Here is a 19772-nt window from a genome sequence, read left to right on the forward strand (position 1 = left end):
GTGAGTTTGAGCCCCATGTCAGGCTCTGCACTGACAGCACAGAGCCTGCATGGGATTCTCTCTTCCTTTCTCTCTGCCCCTCCCCCACTCATGTGTGCACTCTCTCAAAACATAAACAAACACTAAAAAAAAAAAAAAAGTTAATCTACTGGAAAGTGTCTCAAAAGACAATAATGGTTAAAAGTAACCAATTTATTAAATAAAGGAAAGAAAAAAAGGTGTATTTCCATTAGAAAGTAGCTGGCCCACTAAAAATAAGTTTTATTACTATTTTCTGACAACACTTTCATTTTAATAAATGACTCTCCATTTTTCCAGCTGCTCAGGCCAAAAAGTATAGAAGAGTCTGATTCCTCTTTTTCTGAATCCCATGGCCAAACCCTTAGCAAATTCTATCAGTTCTGTCTTTTTTTTTTTTTAATTTTTTAACATTCATTTATTTTTGAAAGACAGAGAGAGCACAAGCAGGGGAGGGGAAGAGAGAACGGGACACAGAATCTGAAGCAGTCTCCAGGCTCTGAGCTGTCTGTCAGCACAGAGCCCGACACAGGGCTCGAACCCACTAACTGTGGTTACCTGATGATTGCCTGAGCTGATGTTGGATGCTTAACTGACTGAGCCAACCAGGTGCCCCTCTATCAGTTCCATCTTCAAAAAAGGTCAAAAAAACTATCTATTCTATCTCCATTGCTACCCAATGCTACAAGCCACCAACGTTTCTCGGCTGGACTGATTTAATGGCCTTCTACTCCTGCCCTGGGGCTCCCTACAGTCTATATTCAATCCAGTAACCATAAAAATTCTTTCAAAGGTTAGTGTCCCTGACACTCCTCTGTTCGAGACCTTTCAATGACTCCCATCTCTCTTGATCAAGGCCTAAGTCCTTGGAGTAGTGTACAAGGCCAAATCTATCATCCCCTCTGTCTTCACTTTGCACTTCTCCCCTCAACCCATCTCAGGACTTTAGCCCTGGAGTCTTTACACTGGCTGTTAATTCTGCCCATGACACTCTTCACACAGATGTTGGCAAGATTTACTCTCTTGCCTCCTTAAGAACTTACTTGAACGTCACATTCTCAGCAAAGCCTTCAGTGGCAGAAATAGGCAGCTGTCCTCCAGAGATTCACAATCCTACACCATAGGGTAGAGATGTAGCTGTGGCTACAGCCAGGTGCAGTGTCTAGATGCCACTTACTGAGAAATGGTCTGTGCAATCTGAATGGGTGTGCTATGTGCCAGTTCTAGGCCTAGTCGATCTTCCTCTAACCTCCCATTTTATCCTGTCTGATGGCTGAATGTCTCTACCCAAGAAGCCCTTGGAAGCTACATGGTGATGGTGGTTTCCATCCCCAAATGACCACAAGGAGAAAAACTGCCCTACAAACATGCTCAAGATGGCGTGTCTGGGTGGCTCAGTTGGTTGAGCAACCAACTCTTGATTTCGGCTCAGGTCACGATCCCAGGGTCATGGGATCAAGTCCTGCATTGGGTTCCCACAGAGTGTGGAGGCTACTTAAGATTCTCTCTTTCCCCTCTGCTCCTCTCCTCCGCTCATGTGCACACTCTCTAAAATAAAACAAACAAACCCCAGAAACAGATAAAAATTCCCCAAACATACCTAATATACCGTGTCATCAAGTGAACTTTGAATGTGCAACAAATAAACTCTTGTATTAAGTCAGTGAGATTTTAGTTTATCTATAATAGCAACTAATGCTATACCAAATATATTTCCTGAACACTGTATTTAAAATTACAAAACACCCAACTCCTGCTTTGTTTCCCACAGTACTTATCACTATCTGACATACTTATATATTTACTTATTTACTTTTTAATTTGTCTCCTAAAGAGTATAAATTTGTAAGAACATAGATATTTGTAACCTTTTATATTTGCTGTATTCCCCAAAGCTTAGAACAATGCCTGGCACACATTGGGCACTTAGGAAATACTTACTGAATATGTGTGTGTGTGTGTGTGTGTGTGTGTGTGTGTGTGTATACAGTGACAAAAAGACTACATTTTTGCAAAGAATTGTAAGAATATTAAAAACATGACAATACAATACATTAGTTCTCAAACTTCTGATTTTAAGATCTCCTTATAATAGTCATGAAAGTTACTCAGAAGCCCAAAGAACTTTTTTTAATGTAGGTTATATGAATTGACTTACTGGATTTGAAATTAAAAATACAGAGTAAAAAAAATTCACTTAATGGAAAACAATAATAGATCTATTACATATTGAATAAATAATATGAAAAATAAGAATAGCTTTAGAAACTTACTGAGAAGACTGACATTGTTTTGTATTTATAAATCTCTTTATTGTCTCTCTTAATAGAAGACAGCTGGATTATCATACCTGCCTCTGCATTCAATCTGTTGTAATCTGTTGTTCTATTTGAAGTATATAAAGAAAATCCAACCTTACACAGATAACATAGTTGAAAAAGAAAAGACTAGTTTAATAGCTTTTTCAGAAAAATGTGAATATTCTACAAAGTAGCAGGTCTTTAAAGGTTACAATTTAGAATCTGCAACCATCAATGCATTTTTCAGGCTCTATTAAATACTAAAATGCACTGGTCTATCTTACAAGCTCCTGGTAATAAATACAAATTTTCCAAAATTTCAATATTCATTTGAGAGTTTTGAATTTTATCTTTGGCAATAAATACTGTCAGCTGTTTTCCTTAAAGTGACATGGTCATTTTGCTAATTTTCAAAAAAAGTCTTGCCTAAACCCAAGCTTAAATAACCATAGTTACTTCTTCTATGAATAAATATGGCACTCCATGAAAAGTTCAGCCCGCAATGCAAATGAATGTTTGTACTTATCCCAGAGACACCATGGTACTCGGGAGTACTTTATGTGTTGACATTTTGTCAACCAGAATATTAAAACAGACATGTATTAAAGCCTCGAGAGGTAGTAAATTAATTGTTAATGCTTCCTCAAGCACATTTTTATGGGCAAATGGTTTTCATTTTTTTTTTAACTACAACTGCATGCCAGTGAAGAGCACAATAACTACCAGAACAGTCTGGTGTCACTGCCTTGATTTGTGTACTAAGAAGCCTGTGTTTGTTTGTTTGTTTGTTTGTTTTACCCAGCATTGCTTTTGGACCATAAGTTAACACAGACCATGTTAACATAGTGGAAAAGTCAAATAACAGCTTAGTATTATTAAATTAGTTGGACCTTAAGGACATCCTGAAGGAATCTCAATATTCCCAGGGGTCCATGTACCAGGTTCTAAGAACCAATGATATAATGGATCAGGGATATATCACACAAGATTTCATTTGAAATAACTACTGTCCTCTGGTTTAAACTCAAATGATCCCCAACTTATTAAGGAGACACTGCTTTCTTTGAACTCATTTTTATTTTTAGTCTATACAGTGTGTCTCAGGGAACCCAATCAACCAAAAGGTATTAAAGAAGTGACTTTTGTGTACCTATTATATACGAGCTAGGTATCAGGAGATGGATTTAAAACAAAAACGAAGATTCTTCTTTAAGGAGTTAAGCTCAAAATGTGACACAGAAAGAAGCAAGAATATGGTTTCTCATAGTGGTTAAGTGTAAAAGTTCTAAAAAATCCCTATCTGGCAATGAGAATAACACTTAATGACTAGCAAAACAAACTTGTTTTTCTTATCATTCTAATTATTCCCAAAGGCAAACAGGGTAGTATTTTTTACTACTATATACACTGAAATATTTACCAGGTTCATTCAGATGTTCCCTCCCAGGAAGCTGCTCAGCATTAATGTCCCCTAAATCACCGGTTTTAGAATCAATGGTTGCCTGAGAGAGTTCTTTTTCAAAAGCCTTGATTTCCTCAGCACTTGCTGTCCGATCCTCTGATTCCGTAAACACTCTAATAATACCATCACTATAAGGAAAAACAAAGTGATCTGAAGTCACGGCCATATTGTATTAACATTATCCCACCTGAATGATCCAAAGCAAAAATAATCTGTATTTGTGAATATGAGAAACATTACTATGTATTTATGGCTGAGTAGAGAGAGCACTCTGCTGACTTCACACACTATCCTATGCTGCTTTCTAAAGCCATCTATAGGGTAGAAAAAGATTATTTAAGGGAAAAGTCACTGAGAAAAGACAGAGAAATATGTATCTAACACAATTTTGAATTCCAAGTTAGATATTTACCATCATAAAAATCTGGAGCTATAACATACAATTTAAGTCAATATTACATAGATACAAGAGTATAAAGAAGGGTAGTGGGTTATTTTATTTACAAAAGGCTCAAATAACCAACATAAAGCTTAGAAAATAGCAGATGCTCAGTATCTGTTCATTTGGGAAACACAGTCTGTGTTTCCTATGCCCTTAACCAGCAATGTAATCCCACTCATGAAAAAAAAGCCTCACCTTAGACTAGATGGCAATCCCAACCTCTAGTCTTGGCACATGACTTCACTTCCACCATTTCTAAATTCTTGGGTAAGAGGCAAGTTGGCCACCTTCAAATGCACTAATCCTGCCCCGTTCTACAGAGAACTTTGTTTCTTATGTAACCTTTGACTGACAGGAACTTTACCCTTTCAAATTGTTTATTTTCTTTAACTTTAAATATGCTTAGGGGGAAAATAATTAAATCAACAAATCAACCCTTGACCCAGCCAAAATGTAAACTACCTCCGCTTTATTAGACCCACCATCCCTTAGAGGTTTTCCTTTCTTTCTTTTCTGCCTTCCATGCCAGATCCACCGGCTCAAGGGTGGTTCATCACCACTCGGACCTCAGAAATCTAAAACTGAGGTCGTCATCTTCTGCACCTAACCAATTCTCCCACTTTCCCCATTTATATTAATGCAATCACCAAAAGCTTGAAGCTTTACAGTTTTCTTTTATCCTCCTTTTGACAACCTTTCCTTTGCAATATCTAATATTTTGGCCTCTTGTCCATTGGCACCGTGGGGACGGTATTTCATAACATCACACCCCTACTACCGGAAGTGCTTTCCAAGTTGCTTTCCTGCCATCACCACTAGTTAAATCCAACCTACATAGTTAATAATTCACAGGTTATGCTCTATTCATGTCACTTCAGTAGCTACAACCCTTTACTCCAAGCACAGACTCTAAAAGATACCTGGCATTCAAGGCTGTCCACAGTTATGCTCCACCCTACTGCCTTTACCACCTTACCAGTATCCCCCACTATTCCCTAGCATGAGTCTTCCACCACTTTCCTTGATCTGCCCCACAAATCACTTTCCTGGTCCTGCCACACCTTTACTTACACTGTTGTTGTTTTTTTTTTTTTTTTTTTGACAGAAATTCTCATTTCCCTTCTTTCTCATTATTTTTCAACATTCAATTCAAATTTCCTCTTCTTCATAAAGGTTTCCCACACTAATCTCTACCTTCTCCAGTTTCTTTTGCATTCGACGTTCTGACTGCACAACTGGCAGAGCAATACTTTTGTACTGTATCATGTACCATTAATGTATAAAAGCTCTTATGCCTAATGCTGTTTTTTCAGTACAGAAATGTACTGAAATGTCTCCCAATTCACCTAAAGTTCCTTATGGCTTATCTCAGTGCACTCTTAACACCTACCAAAGGCCTAGACACATGATATTTATTGACTGACTAGAATATAAATACCTCGCACCAACCACAATGTCACCATTGGCTAGAACACAGCAGCACCATATAGACTGAGCTGGAAGTCGGATTGTCTGGGCACATTCCCCACGTTTCCAGATTCTCAGAGATCTGTCTTCTGCCGTTGTCACAAAATCTAAAATCAATGAATATAGGAAAAACTAGTTTGAACAAATAAAATTAAGTACATTTATAAATATCACCTTTCTAGGGAGGCATAATGACTTTTTTAAACCCAACATATTTTAAAATTATAGTTTTACATTTTTTTTATTTGTTACTTATACCACAAAAACTTCAAAAATCATATTTTCTACATTTCACACCTTACATATTATGCACTTTGCACCAATAAATTATACAAAGCGTTTCCTCAAATACCCAAAACTATTTGACATTGACCATCAAGTGTGAATTGATATAAAGATGATCACACAATTTCTTCCTTTACAAGAAGATCCTTATGAAACATAGCTACTAAATTATTCAAGTACAGTTAGTAAACTGATTTCGGTAATGAGCCCTCCTACTCCCACCTCAAGAATGGGATGGAACAAGGTTCAATACAGAATTTTAAATACATGATATATGCTAATCTTACCTTTACAATTTGGAAAAACAGATATGCTATAAATATAGTTGGTATGTCCATAATATACTTCAAGACACTCGCCAGTGATTTGCCACCTTCTAATACTAGCATCATTTGCACAGGAAAGAAATTCTGTTTCACTCAAAATTGCTAAACCTCGTACACAGTCTTCATGCCCTATATGAAAAGAAAAATAATATGAACCAATAAGATGGATGATTTGACTGATGGATCTATGTATTTAACTAACATTATAAAACACATCAGGGTGCCTGGGTGGCTCAGTTGTTAAGCATCTGACTTCAGCTCAGGTCACGATCTCACAGTTTGAGTCCCAAATTGGGTGAGCTCAAGACCCCCTTCAGATGAGCTTGAGCCCCACTTCAGGTGAGCATAAGCCCCGCTTCATGTAAAACATGAGCCCCACTTCTCTCTCTCTCTCTCTCTCTCTGTCCCTGGCTCACTTGTGTCCTCCCTAAATAAACAAATAAATAAAACATATCAGTGAATAGTAATAACTGATTTGCAAGGCAGAGCAATTCATTTTTTTCTGTAGAAAAGCCTGGTAACCAAACTTTGTATTTCAGATTTGGCAATATTTTTTATTACCGGTCTTTGGAAGTTATTTTACACTATCTTCACCAAATTATTTTCTACAACTCTCCAGAAATAAGATTCTAATCCCAACACTTCTTCATTTTTACCTGGCAATTCATTTTCAATTTTTCATCCTCAATAACAATAATTGGTAAGCATCATAGCATATAAAATATTCAAATATGACAAAAAGTTATGGCCTCTAAATTTCTTACCACATAAAACTGCGATTAGTATTTATAAAGTACTAAAAAAATTAAGAGAAGTTAATGGGAATGCAAGCTGGTGCAGCCACTCTGGAAAACAGTATGGAGGTTCCTCAAAAAACTAAAAATAGAACTATCCTACGACCCAGCAATTGCACTACTAGGGATTTATCCACGGGATACAGGTGCGTTGTTTTGAAGGGACACATGCACCCCATGTTTATAGCAGCACTATCCACAATAGCCAAAGTATGGAAAGAGCCCAAATGTCCACTGATGGATGAATGGATAAAGAAGATGTGGTGTATATATATATATATATATATATATATATATATATAGTGGAGTATTACTTGGCAATCAAAAAGAATGAAATCTTGCCATTTGCAACTGCATGGATGGAACTGGAGGGTATTATGCTAAGTGAAATTAGTCAAAGACACAAATCATATGACTTCACTCATATGAGGACTTTAAGAGACAAAACAGATGAACATAAGGAAAGGGAAACAAAAAGAATATAAAAACAGGGAGGGGGACAAAACAGAAGAGACTCATAAATATGGAGAACAAACTGAGGGTTACTGGAAGGGTTGTGGGAGGGGGGATGGGCTAAATGGGTAAGGGGCACTAAGGAATCTACTCCTGAAATCATTGTTGCACTATATACTAACTAATTTGGATGTACATTTTAAAAAATAAAAAATAAAATCTTTAAAAAAAAAAATCTTTAAAAATAAAATCCCAAAACAACAACAAAAAAAAATGAAGAGAAGTTAAATTATAAAAGATCAGTTATTTAAGAATTTGAAATAAAAACCATCATAAAAAGTAAACTTTAGAATATGCTGAGAGAGATTAATTTATCTGGGACCACACAACTAATGGAAAAGCTACAAGATTCATGTTTCCTGCCTCATAATTCTAGTTGTTTTGATTCAACAAATCCTAACTTCTCCCCTCTGATTTAACCAAAAAACAAATATAAAACCAAACATCCCTGCTTTGTTAATAGAAACAGTTCATAATATATACAAATGCAGGCATTGAAATTATACAGTAAATATTAATGATTGATTTTTCATTTTTATTTATTCAGGTTGTGAGCTGAAATCAAGAGTTGGATACTCAACTGACTGAGCCCCACAGGAGTCTCAATGATTTTTTTAAATTTTTTTTTAATGTTTTATTTATTTTTGACAGAGAGAGAGAGACAGAGCATGAGCGGGGGAGGGGCAGAAAGAGAGGGAGACACAGAATCCGAAGCAGGCTCCAGGCTCCGAGCTGTCAGCATAGAGCCCGATGCGGGGCTCGAACTCACAGACTGCGAGATCATGACCTGAGCTGAAGTCAGATACTCAACCGACTGAGCCACCCAGGCGCCCCTCAATGATTTGTTTTTTAAAGGAAAGATTTTATGGAATAAACTTCTTATATTATATTCTTAATTATGTACTTGGAAAAACATCTATATTCCATTAATCAAAGGATGTAAAATGTTTTTTAAACCTTCATAAAATTCAATTTCTTTCAATATTACTTGAGGCAGTACAGAAGATACTACATTTTTTTTCAAGGACAGAATATTCTCTAATAAAGGAGATCAGGAATCAAAGAATTTCCCATGCTTGGGGTGCCTGAGTGGCTCAGTTGCCTAAGCAACCTCCTCTTGATTTTGGCTCAGGTCACGATCTATGGTTTGTGTGACTGAGCTCCGCATTGGGCTCTGAGCTGACAGCATGGAGCCTGCTTGGGATTCTCTCTCTCTTCCTCTCTCTCTCTCTCTCTCTCTCTCTCTCTCTCTTTCTTCCCTCCCTCAAGTGCACATGTACCTGCTCCCTCTCTAATAAACAAAAACTTAAAAAATTTCCCATGCTCAGTATTTGCTGATTTAGATTAGCTATCAAGGATTAATGACAACTTGATAACATATATTGTATGCAACATAGGGATGCTTAGTTATAACTCGTCCATCTACAAATAGTTTTATCTTCATAAGGGACTTCTGCAGTATTATCCGGAGTAGTGATCAACTTCAAAAGAGAAAATAAAAGAGAAGAAAAACAACGTAAAAATTTATACCAAAGGGGTGCCTGGCTGGCTCAGTCAGACAAACAGCATGTGACTCTGGATTGTGGGTCAGGAGTTGAAGTCCTATGCTAGATGTAGATATTACTTAAATGAACACAACTTAAAAAAAATGTAAGTGCACCACAAATAAATCATCAATAGTAGTATTAGCACATGCCTCAGTGTAGGAGCTATTTAATAGGTAAGGTTCAAAAAGACTACCCCCCTAAAACCACAACATATGTTTAGATTTGTTATTACTAAATAATGTATTTCAGTATTCATAAAATACTCATGATGCTTTCCTCCATATATAAAGTTAACAATACTGAGCCACCATCAAGTCACCAGGCTTATGCTTGGAAGTTTCAGGCTAAACTTGTTAAAATGACAGCCAAAAACAATTGCAAACCATGTTATAAGTTCAAGTGGCCATGTATTAGTCCACATCTGGATGTTTTATGAGAAGTTTCATTATATCTTTTAAAAAGATTTTAAATATTGTCAGAAAGTTACATTTACCCCAATGTTCTATACTACAGACTGATGGTTTTTGAATACCATTTTCAAGCTTCTAAACTTTTGAGAAAACACCATCTGAGTGAATATGAAGAGATTTATTATAAAAGTTGTCTACTCCGATCTTACCTGAAAAAGTCCTCTCGCATCTTCCAGCTTTCCACAGCTTAATAGTCTTGTCTGCTGATCCAGTTAACATTAAGCCCTGTTCAGGTAAGATCTTTACCGCCCATACTGCGGCTGTATGACCCTGTGAGTTAAATGGGAATTAAATTAAGTTGCCACAGAATGATCATATTTAATTATTATCTAGAACATTCACACAGAACTACTACTGTACCTGTAAGGTCATCATGCACTTGTCATTTAGCCACACTTTAGCAGTGGTATCCCATGAGCCACTAAGTAATGTCCCAAATTTTCCAGATGAAAGACTACAAACTAAAGGGAAACAAGGCATTAGTTAACACATCGTCATATAGAAAAATGTTCGACCTTGCTAGTTATTAAAGCATTGCAATTTTAAAAACACTTTTTGAACTAACAGTAACTTGGCCAGTTAAGGGTTAATTCCATGGAGATGTAGAGTGCAATGGTCAAGAGCACGGATGCTAAGCCAGAATGCCTGGGTGCAAGGCCTAGCTGTGCCACTTAGGAATTGTCTGACCATGGGATAACTCACATTCCTTATCTGTAAAGTGAGGGAGCAGGATCAAATGGGTTGCACAATGCCTTCTGGTTATAAAAAACTAAATAGAAAGATAATGCAAGTGATTTTGAAATGCTGTTTATATAGATATTTAGTTAAAATGACAAAAAAAAAAAGAAGAAAAAACCCAGTAGAGTTCAGCTAAATGTTCAACAATAACAGAATAGGTAATTAAATATCTTATTATCTTAATGTAAAATCATGCAAGCTAAAAATTAAACATGTGAAGAATTATTTAAAAACACAGAAACAAAAAAGACAGAGTTCCTTTTTTTTAAAGTTTATTTATTTATTTTGAGAGAGAGAGAGCGAGAGCGAGAGCGAGAGAGAGAGCACGCATGTATACACACAAGCAGGGGAAGGGCAGAGAGAAGGAGAGACAGAATCCCAAGCAGGCTCTGCACCACCAGCCCCGAGCCTGTTGTGGGGCTACAACTCTCAAACAATGAGATCATGATCTGAGCTTGATATCAAGAGTTGAAAGCTTAACAGACTGAGCCAGCCAGGCACCCTCAAAAAGATACAGTTCTGATTAAAAATGGCAGATTGTTCACAGTAAAGCTATAATGGTATTAATCTACAAGGACAAAGAAGACAGAAAACACTGTCACTGACCTAGCAAAATGAAGGAGGTTATAAGTTAAACACCCACAGAGAGAGATAAGAATTGAGCGACTCCCCCAAGGAACTCTTATGAGACTCAATGTCCAGCCACTAGGTTCGATGGAGAATGGAGCTAGGCAGAGAACTTGAAATGCTAGATCTCTCCTAGCAGCCTCCAGTGTCAGGAAAGTACATCCTCACCAGCTGCAGGCAATGGGAGGTTTATTCTCTGGAGGAACTGAAGCACAGTTTACAGATTCAAGCAGTCAGGTAAAATAAAAGTCTGGAATAAGAAGCCCTGTGAAACACAAGGGAAATAAATGGAAAATCTACATCATGAAATGTGGTAGTTATGTCGTTCCTTTCTCCCACAATACCAGCAGACAGGCATATATTCCCCACTGCCCAGGCAAGAGGGAGGAGAATTCTGCTCTAGAAGTCTTAATAATGCTAAAGAACTTCAGATAAGGAAATGTGAGAGGGTTTCCCACCTAAAAGGTCAGACCACCTCCAGATCACCTTCTAATGAAGCCCACCAATCACCAAGCTTCATGTACACTAGCTAAAAAATTTTCAACTTCTTTATACCTTATTCTTAAATATGAGCAGCCAGTTTAATATCGACAACCATTTTATAAAAGTCTCCAAAGGGAAAGAGAAAAATCCAAACAAAGCAACACAAAAATAAAAGGCAAAGGGTTAGGCAGGCCAGAAGAAACAAACCTAATTTCAGGAAGCCAAAAAACAAACAAACAAACAAAAACCCCATAAAACTTTAATAGTCACATAATATTTGCAAATAGGTAAGATATTACATAAGAAGACCTATTGAGAGAACAAGAAAAATAAAAACTAAAAGTAGAAGAATCAAACCAAAATCAAATAGCACTAGAAAAAAAAAGTCTCTCCTGAGAATTAGACCAAAGAGACAGACTCAAAAAATAAAAAAGTTTAAAAAGTTAGAAAATAATTTCACAATGTTCAATATCCAACATATAGGGATTCCAGAAAGAAAAAAAATGGGCAGGACAGATAAGACAAAGAATAGTACAAGAAACATTCCCAAAAGTGAAGAACATGAATGTCTGGATTGAATGAACCCACAAAAGAGCCAAATGAAAGTCACTTTCAAAAGCAGAGACAGAGATGCACTGTGAAATATTTTCTAACATCAGAAATAGAGAAGATCCTAAAAGCTTACAAGGACCAGGCACGTGTCCCACAGAGAAGATGGGAAATGAGAACAGCATCAAACTTTTCAGTTAACACAATACACTAAAAGGCAATAGAGAAATGCCTTCAAAATTCAGAGATTAAATGGTTTTAATACAGGATTTTATATCCACCCAAATTAACAATCAAATGTAAGGATAAAGACATTTTCTAATATACAAATATAAAATACATTTAGTCCCTGTAACAGCTTTCTTAAGAAGCTTAATACACCAAAATGAAAAAGTAAGTTAAGAAGGACAAAAATAGGGGCACAGGGGTAGCTCAGTCTGTTGAGCATCTGACTTCCACTCGGGTCATGATCTCGTGGTTGACGAGTTTGAGCCCTGCGTTGGACTTTGTGGTGACAGCTCAGAGCCTGGAGCCTACTTCCGATTCTGTGTCTCCCTCCCCTGCTCATGCTGTGTCTTTGTGTGTCTCAAAAATAAATGAACATTAAAAAAAAAAGAATGACAAAAATATGGGAATTCTCTCTAGGAAATCTATTGTCAAAGGGGAATCCAGTGTTAACATCAGCCCAGAGCATCAATCCAACAGTAGACTTGAAGAGGAAAGTTTCCAGGGAAAACATGGAACAGGTAAATATTGTGGTGTGCATGGTAGCCATTAGTGATATTCATCAAATATTTTCTGCTCTTTATCTTCTCAACAAATGGTAATATTGAACTTCCCCAGTTCTTTTGGCTTTAGGCAAGCCACATGACTTGTTCTGGCATTGAAAAATGAGGGAAATGTTATTTAACAGGAGAAGCTTTAAGGACAGGTGCATAGTTAAGCCGTGTTCCCTCCCACTGCTCCACTGTCTCTGAAAGCACATGAGATGAAACCTCTGTCATCCCAGATCCCTGAGTGATTATGAGGAGCAGAGCCCCCTGCTGTACTGCACTAGATCTGTAAGAAGCAAAGCAAACTTTTATTGTGCCAAACTCCTGAAATTCTGGAGTTGTCTGTTACCACAATGTCAACTAGCCTACCTGATTCAAAAATCGGTAGCACAAATGAGACACTGCTAAAACAAAAATCTAAAAATGGCATTAGCTTAATGGGCAGCTGGTGGGGAGGACATTGTAACAGAGAATGGAAGTTTGGTAATCCTTATGCAGTGGAACATTTTGTAAAACAGCAGCCGGCAAAAATCGAAGACATAATAAACTTGTAGCTCTAAAGAAAGAGGATGGAAAATGGTACTGCAGTGATAAGCTGTCAGTTACTATCAGCTACATCTGACTAAGTACGAAAAGAACAGAATGAGGGGCACGTGGGTGGCTCAGTCAGTGTCCGACTCTTGAACTCGGCTCAGATCATGATCTTACAGTTTGTGGGATTGAGCCCCGCATCAGGTTCTGTGCTGAAAATGTGGAGCCTGCTTGGGATCCTCTTTCTCCCTCTCTCTTGCTCATGTGTGTGCATGCATACACGCGCGCACACATACACACACATGCTCTCTAAATCAATCAATCAATCAATAAAAGAATGCAATGAGATAAAGAAGTGGCTGGTTGTCAAGAAGGAATGGAGTTCAGAAACTGAAGCCAATTGCTTCCCAACCCCAAATGATAAAATATGAACCTGAGAAGGTGTTTTAGCTGCAAAGGACAACTGAAACTCAGTCATGCAACAGGGACAAATAAAAAACGTGGCTAGCATGCACAGTGCCAACATTTCTTTATTTTTTTTTTAACATCTTTATTTTATTTTTTGAGAGACAGAGAGAGACAAGAGCATGAGCAGGGGAGGGGCAGAGAGAGAGGGAGATATAGACTCAGAAGCAGGCTCCAGGCTCTGAGCTGCCAGTACAGGGCCCAACGCAGGGTTCAAACCCACAAATGCGAGATCATAACCTGACCCGAAGTCAGGCACTCAACCAAGTGAGCCACCCAAACTCCCTGTCTAAATGGATTTTAAGTATATTCAAAGCAAAGCAAATTAGGTTGTTAACCATGAAAATAAATGCCTTCAACAGGGCAAATGGCTCAGGGAAAAGAATCTGAGCATGCAGGTTTCCCACTGAGGTCGGATAGGCTCAAAGCTTCAGTAGTAAAATCTAAAAAGGCAGGTAGGAAAAGAGGAAAGGAGAGAGGGGGAGAAATACAGCAAATCCAGTCTACAGTTGAGGGTATGGCTACTGACACAGAGGTCTGACTGGAATCAAATAAGTAATAAGACTACCAAGAGAGTTGCATTGCCAAGAACTAAAAATATAAAGTCTATGACCTTTCAAGACAAAAATGACCCTGTGCACCCAACTCCCGTAGGCAGAAGGAGAGCTGAGAATATTGCTTTGTCTCCAAGGAGGGTATATATCAAGGTGACCAAGGAGAGTAACAGAAAGGAAAGAGTATGCCAGAGGGCCAAGGTGGAGCTACGAAGAATAATGTACTGGGGAAACCCCTTTTAGAGACCAATGGGAACAGATCACAAAAATCTCTCCACTCTCTGAGCAGGCAGGTCCTTGAAAACAGACACCCGTCTAGATGTCAGAATGACTACATATTAGGAACCATTGTCTTGCACTGTTCCTTCTCCTGAATGGCAGTGTTTGCTCTGATTACCCTACAGCTCCACAACTGTATACTGGGTGAATGGATGACAGGGAACGTATGTTTGTAGCCCACACACCTCTGACTTTAAGAACTATATTGGGACTTGATGTCGGAACACCTGAGCATCACCTCCCTGATGTTTAAAATACCACCTGTCACCCAGGGATTCTTAACTTTGGGCTTGTGGTTGCAAGTGTAACTTTGGCTTGTCTGACATGGAGAGAGAAGTGGGTATGTTCTGCCTGCACAAGGGAGAGCAAGCTGAATAACTGATAACCAGAGGCAGACTGTGGTTGGTGGCTCGCCCTTTTAGTGCATGACATTAGGCACAGCCAAATGATCCATGCATTAGTCAAGAGTCTGAATGGTGGCTGACACTTGCAGGTATATGCTTTTAAGAGTCAGTGCATTATTAATCACATTGCCCTGTCACTGCTGCAACCAACCACTGCAGCACAGGTAGAGAGAAAGCCCCCATCAGCCTGGGTCCCTGAGAGACTCTGATGAGCAGATTCCCCTCACTAATCCACGATGAATATGTATGGTGAGTGAGAAGGACTTTTGTGTCATGCCACTGAGATCAGGGAAGTGTTTGTTACTATACCGTAACCTATTCTCACTCATTATGTTAGAATATTTAAAAAATGTAACAGGCATTTAGGAGACTTCCTGCAACACTTGTAAAATATCAGCTACAGTTACTCAGAAAATTATGGAAATGGAAAAAAAGGGGCCATTAACTTTAGGAAAAATTTTTTTCCTAGGTAAGAATATAATTTAAAAACTACATATGCATTGACTATATTCAAACAAACATTCCCCAAATTTTGTTACCTACTCTGTTCCAGAAAAAATTGTGATTTTCATAAATATATAAATAATAAGGTAAAAATTAAAAATAAGTGGAAAATAAAGTAGGGCAAAAGGAAGAGAAAATTAGTATGTAAAATATAAAGCTGTGAACAGGTGCTGGTGTTGGGCTTCTGCAAAGAAGCAGAAACCTTTAGCAATAACAACTAGGAGATACAGGGTCCTTACCATGTGCCAGACACTGTAAAAAGTGCATTACACTCCACAAGAACTCCAGGAACTAAACGCTATTGTTATTGTTAAATAACAGATGAGGAAACTAAAGTTCAGAGAATGAAAGGATTTTAATCTTTAAAATGAAAAAAAAAACTAGATAGTCAGGAAATAGTCTTGGCAATTAGAATAGAAAATATCTTCTGTGGATCTATTACCCATTCTTAGTCATAGGGACAAAGATTGAAAGAGATTACTACACAAATAAAAATACAATTACTGTATTTGAATACAGAAGTCGAACTGAATTTTTTCCATTCATATGAAAAGTTGCTTTTCAAATTATTATAAATTTTTAAAAATCAACTTAAAGCTTATGTATCATGGGGCGCCTGGGTGGCTCAGTCGGTTAAGTGTCCAACTTTGCCTCAGATCATGATCTACGGTTGGTGAGTTCGAGCCCCACGACGGGCTCTGTGCTGACAGCTCAGAGCCTGGAGCCTGCTTCAGATTCTGTGTCTCCCTCTCTCTCTGCCCCTCTCCCACCTGCACTCTGTCTCCCTCCCTCTCAAAAATAAATAAACGTTAAAAAAAAAAAAAAAAGGTTATGTATCATCAGTTCTTCTTTAAACTCAAATGCTCAAAAAGGCAGTAAATTCAACATTTGATGCTTATATTAATAAATTATTCATGTATAAGTCCAAAAACAGAAAACCCTAAGTTTTCAGGATATGGTTAATTTGTGAAAAATTTTTTCTTTTGGATAACCTTATTTTCCAGGTAATAACAACTTACCTCCAAAAACTTACACCATATTTCCTAATGGATAATAGCGAATCAAGCTGGATTTAGAAAATAAGTTCCATTTTTTAAATCTTTGGGTACAGGAGGTTCTCTCATAAGGAGATTTAGCTACCAATTCCAATTTTCTTTTTTTAAATGTTTCTCCTTGATAGTTGTAATTGGGAAAGCTCTTCATATTCTCTCAGAGATCAGTGTAACATATAATTCAAGAGAAACGTTTCAGAAAGCACAGAAAATTTTTTTTTTTTAATTTCTTTCAAGATCAGGCAGAAATAATGAATAAAAAAAATAAATCTCTTTCAATAAGCATAAGGAAGCATTTAGCTTTGAATAGGTAGGGGAAAAAAGCCCACGATACCAAATAATGCAACATAAAATTACCTAGAATCGCAAATTATAATGAAATGGGGAAGTGTTATATGTATAATATCAACTAAAGAATAGTACTACTTTACTATTTAGAAAATAAAACGGTCTAGAAAGCTGAACAAAAATGACATAAGAATGTCAATCATTAATTTTTTCAGCTATACTCACTAACATGGTATGTATGGTATGCCAGGAAAAAAAAAAGCACATGACATTTGGCCTCTAAACCACCAAGGAAACTAACAAAATAACAAAAGATTACCTTATAATAAAGTAGAAATGAATCAGGCAGAAAAAATACCCTCCAAAATTGAAGCAGTATTTTTACATAGATTTCTATGAGATCATATGATACCTTAAAAGATCAAGACAAATAAGATTATATAAAAATTGACTTTTGCATTACAAAAAAAATGTGCAAAGTAAAAAACGTTAACAAAATGGGAAAAAATTTGTAATTTGTATGAAAGAGTTAATAACTCTAATCAAGGTCTTCAAAAATGGCCAGTAACCCAATATTAAATGGGAAATTTTTAATATAGTTCACAGGAAAAAAAGGGTAAAAAATCCCTTCCTTCTATGAAGATGTCCCCCTCCGTAATAACAGAGATGCAAATTTCCCTTATACTAAAACATCACTTTTCATTTATTATTTTGGCAACAATCTAAAAATCTGACAACATACACCATTGGTAAGGGAAACAGGGACTCATGTTGCTGCTTGAAATGCAAAAACAAGTTACAACACCTAATCAAGCGACTCAGAAATACCTAACAAAATTACATATCCATTTACCTTTTGATCCAGAAATGAGTATTATGCCTAAAAGACATTTCCAAACTAACAAAATGACAGAGGCACGGAGCCATTTATTATGGTACTATCTGTACTAGCAAAAGATTGAAAACTCAGATGTCCATCAGTAGGGGACTCGCTAAATAAGCTAGAATAGTCATAGTACAGCTAGCTAAACAATGAATTATAATGCCATCATAAACATGAATGGAGAAGGCTTCTATATAGTATAATAAAGAGATCTCCAAAGTGGTAATGTTATCAAGCAAAAATAGGAAGGGCAGAAAATTGCATACAGTATGTTACCTTTTACCTAAGAAAGGGGCAATATAAATCTACATCCATATCTGCTCTATTATTTTTAAAAAGAACAAAGTTAATAAATATAAGGAAAGGGACGGTGCAAGAAGCCAATAGTGAATGAATCTAGACTTCTTTGAATATATCTTGGTGAGTTGTTTTTCCTTTGAAACTATTTATGTTTTATAGAATTATAAAGCAACATTAAGTTAAAAAATCCTGTTGAGCACCATTACAACCAAAACTCAGGTTTCCAGTTATTATTTCCCACTAAAAAAACAAAAGCAAAAAACATGGCGCTTCTTGGAGAAATAGCTGATTCCAGGTCTAGAACAAGGTATACATAAAGTGAACCTGTAACATTCTATAGTACCAAAAGCAAAGAAAACTGCTAAAGGTCTTCTCAAAAGGCCACAGGGGCCAATTTAAAGAGGTTTCCAATATGGCCAAATATGGGACAATTTGAGAATGAAAAAGAAACAGGAAGCTAACTCATTCTGAAACTTGGTAAAAGAGGTAGGAGAGGAGACATGGCAAGCATTTATCCTATCTTCCCTGTACAAAAGTCTCACACGTAACCAACGAATTGACAGGGGAAAAAAAAGCAATGTCAGGAAATTATATAGTAAAAAAATGCTAGCTATTAAAGGCAAAAAAAAAAAAAAAAGGTAGAGTATAATGATTTTTCAAATCTTAATGAAACTCTGGATCTGTGTGTGCTCATCACTACATGCTAAAAACCATTACATACAAGACAGCTAGTAATTTTATAATGAATAAATGATCAACATTTGAACCCACTAATTTACATCACAAAGAGTTATTAAGTGCTTCTTAATGTGCTACAACAGAAAGTACACAATACTACCTATAACAGGTACTTGTCAAGAACTTGAGCCTGAATCTGATTAAGTTTCTAGATCTGACTAATACCTCCTAAGACATATAGGGGATTGAGGAACATGTTAAGGGAAACAATGAGGCTTTAATCAGCAAAGTTCAGGCAGTAGGAAATCCGACAGGTTAAATAAGCTGGTTTCAAATAGGGAGGGGGAGAAAAGGGGGAAAGAAACCCATAGATTAAAAGATATACGGACCTTAGCTGGGTCACAGTTCAAGCAAACTGTAAAAAAACATTTATGAAACAATTGGGTATAATTTGAACCTTCATTGGATATTTGATAATAAGCAATTAGGTTTTGTTTTGTTTTAGGTGTAATGACGATTAAAAAAAATATATCTTTTAGAGGGATCAGCAAACTATGGCCTGTGGGCCACCTGTTTTTGTATACTGCACAAACTAAGAATTGTTTTTACATTTTTAAGTTAATTGGGGGGAAAAATTAAAAGATATTTCCTGATATGTGAAAATTTTGACATTCAAATTTCAGTGTCCATAAATAGCTGTTTATTGAAATACAGATAGGCTCATTCATTTTATTGTCAATGGCTACTTTTGTATACATCGGCAGACTTGAATAGTTGTAAAAGTGACCAGATGGCCTGCAAAGCCTAAAATGTTTACTATCTGGCCCTTTACAGAAAAGTTTGCCAAACCCTGTTTTAGAGTTACATATTAAAGTATTTACAAATGAAACAGTATATTGGAAATTTCCTTTAAAATAACATTGTAGAAGACTGGGGAGATGAAAGAAGATAGGCCATGTGTTGATAATCCTTGAAGCTATATAAATACACCGGTGGAAAAGATCGTCATCCCTTTAAATATATATATTTATACATAACTC

At 36.8% G+C, this 19772-nt stretch overlaps 1 protein-coding gene across 3 annotated transcripts in view; it reads right to left on the reverse strand.

Annotated features, from left to right (window-relative positions):
• PLAA (phospholipase A2 activating protein) overlaps positions 1 to 19772 on the reverse strand; it is a 40150-nt gene that overhangs the window by 13043 nt on the left and 7335 nt on the right. For all 3 annotated transcript variants that reach the window (XM_043567088.1, XM_043567090.1, XM_043567089.1), the window contains exons 3-7: positions 9985 to 10085; positions 9774 to 9894; positions 6262 to 6429; positions 5661 to 5796; positions 3739 to 3908 (exon numbers count right to left, since the gene is read on the reverse strand). In XM_043567088.1, the coding sequence (XP_043423023.1) occupies positions 3739 to 3908; positions 5661 to 5796; positions 6262 to 6429; positions 9774 to 9894; positions 9985 to 10085 (696 nt within the window). The remainder of the gene's footprint in view (positions 1 to 3738; positions 3909 to 5660; positions 5797 to 6261; positions 6430 to 9773; positions 9895 to 9984; positions 10086 to 19772) is intronic.

This window comes from Prionailurus bengalensis, chromosome D4, assembly GCF_016509475.1.
Source record: "Prionailurus bengalensis isolate Pbe53 chromosome D4, Fcat_Pben_1.1_paternal_pri, whole genome shotgun sequence".
NCBI lineage: Eukaryota > Metazoa > Chordata > Mammalia > Carnivora > Felidae > Prionailurus > Prionailurus bengalensis.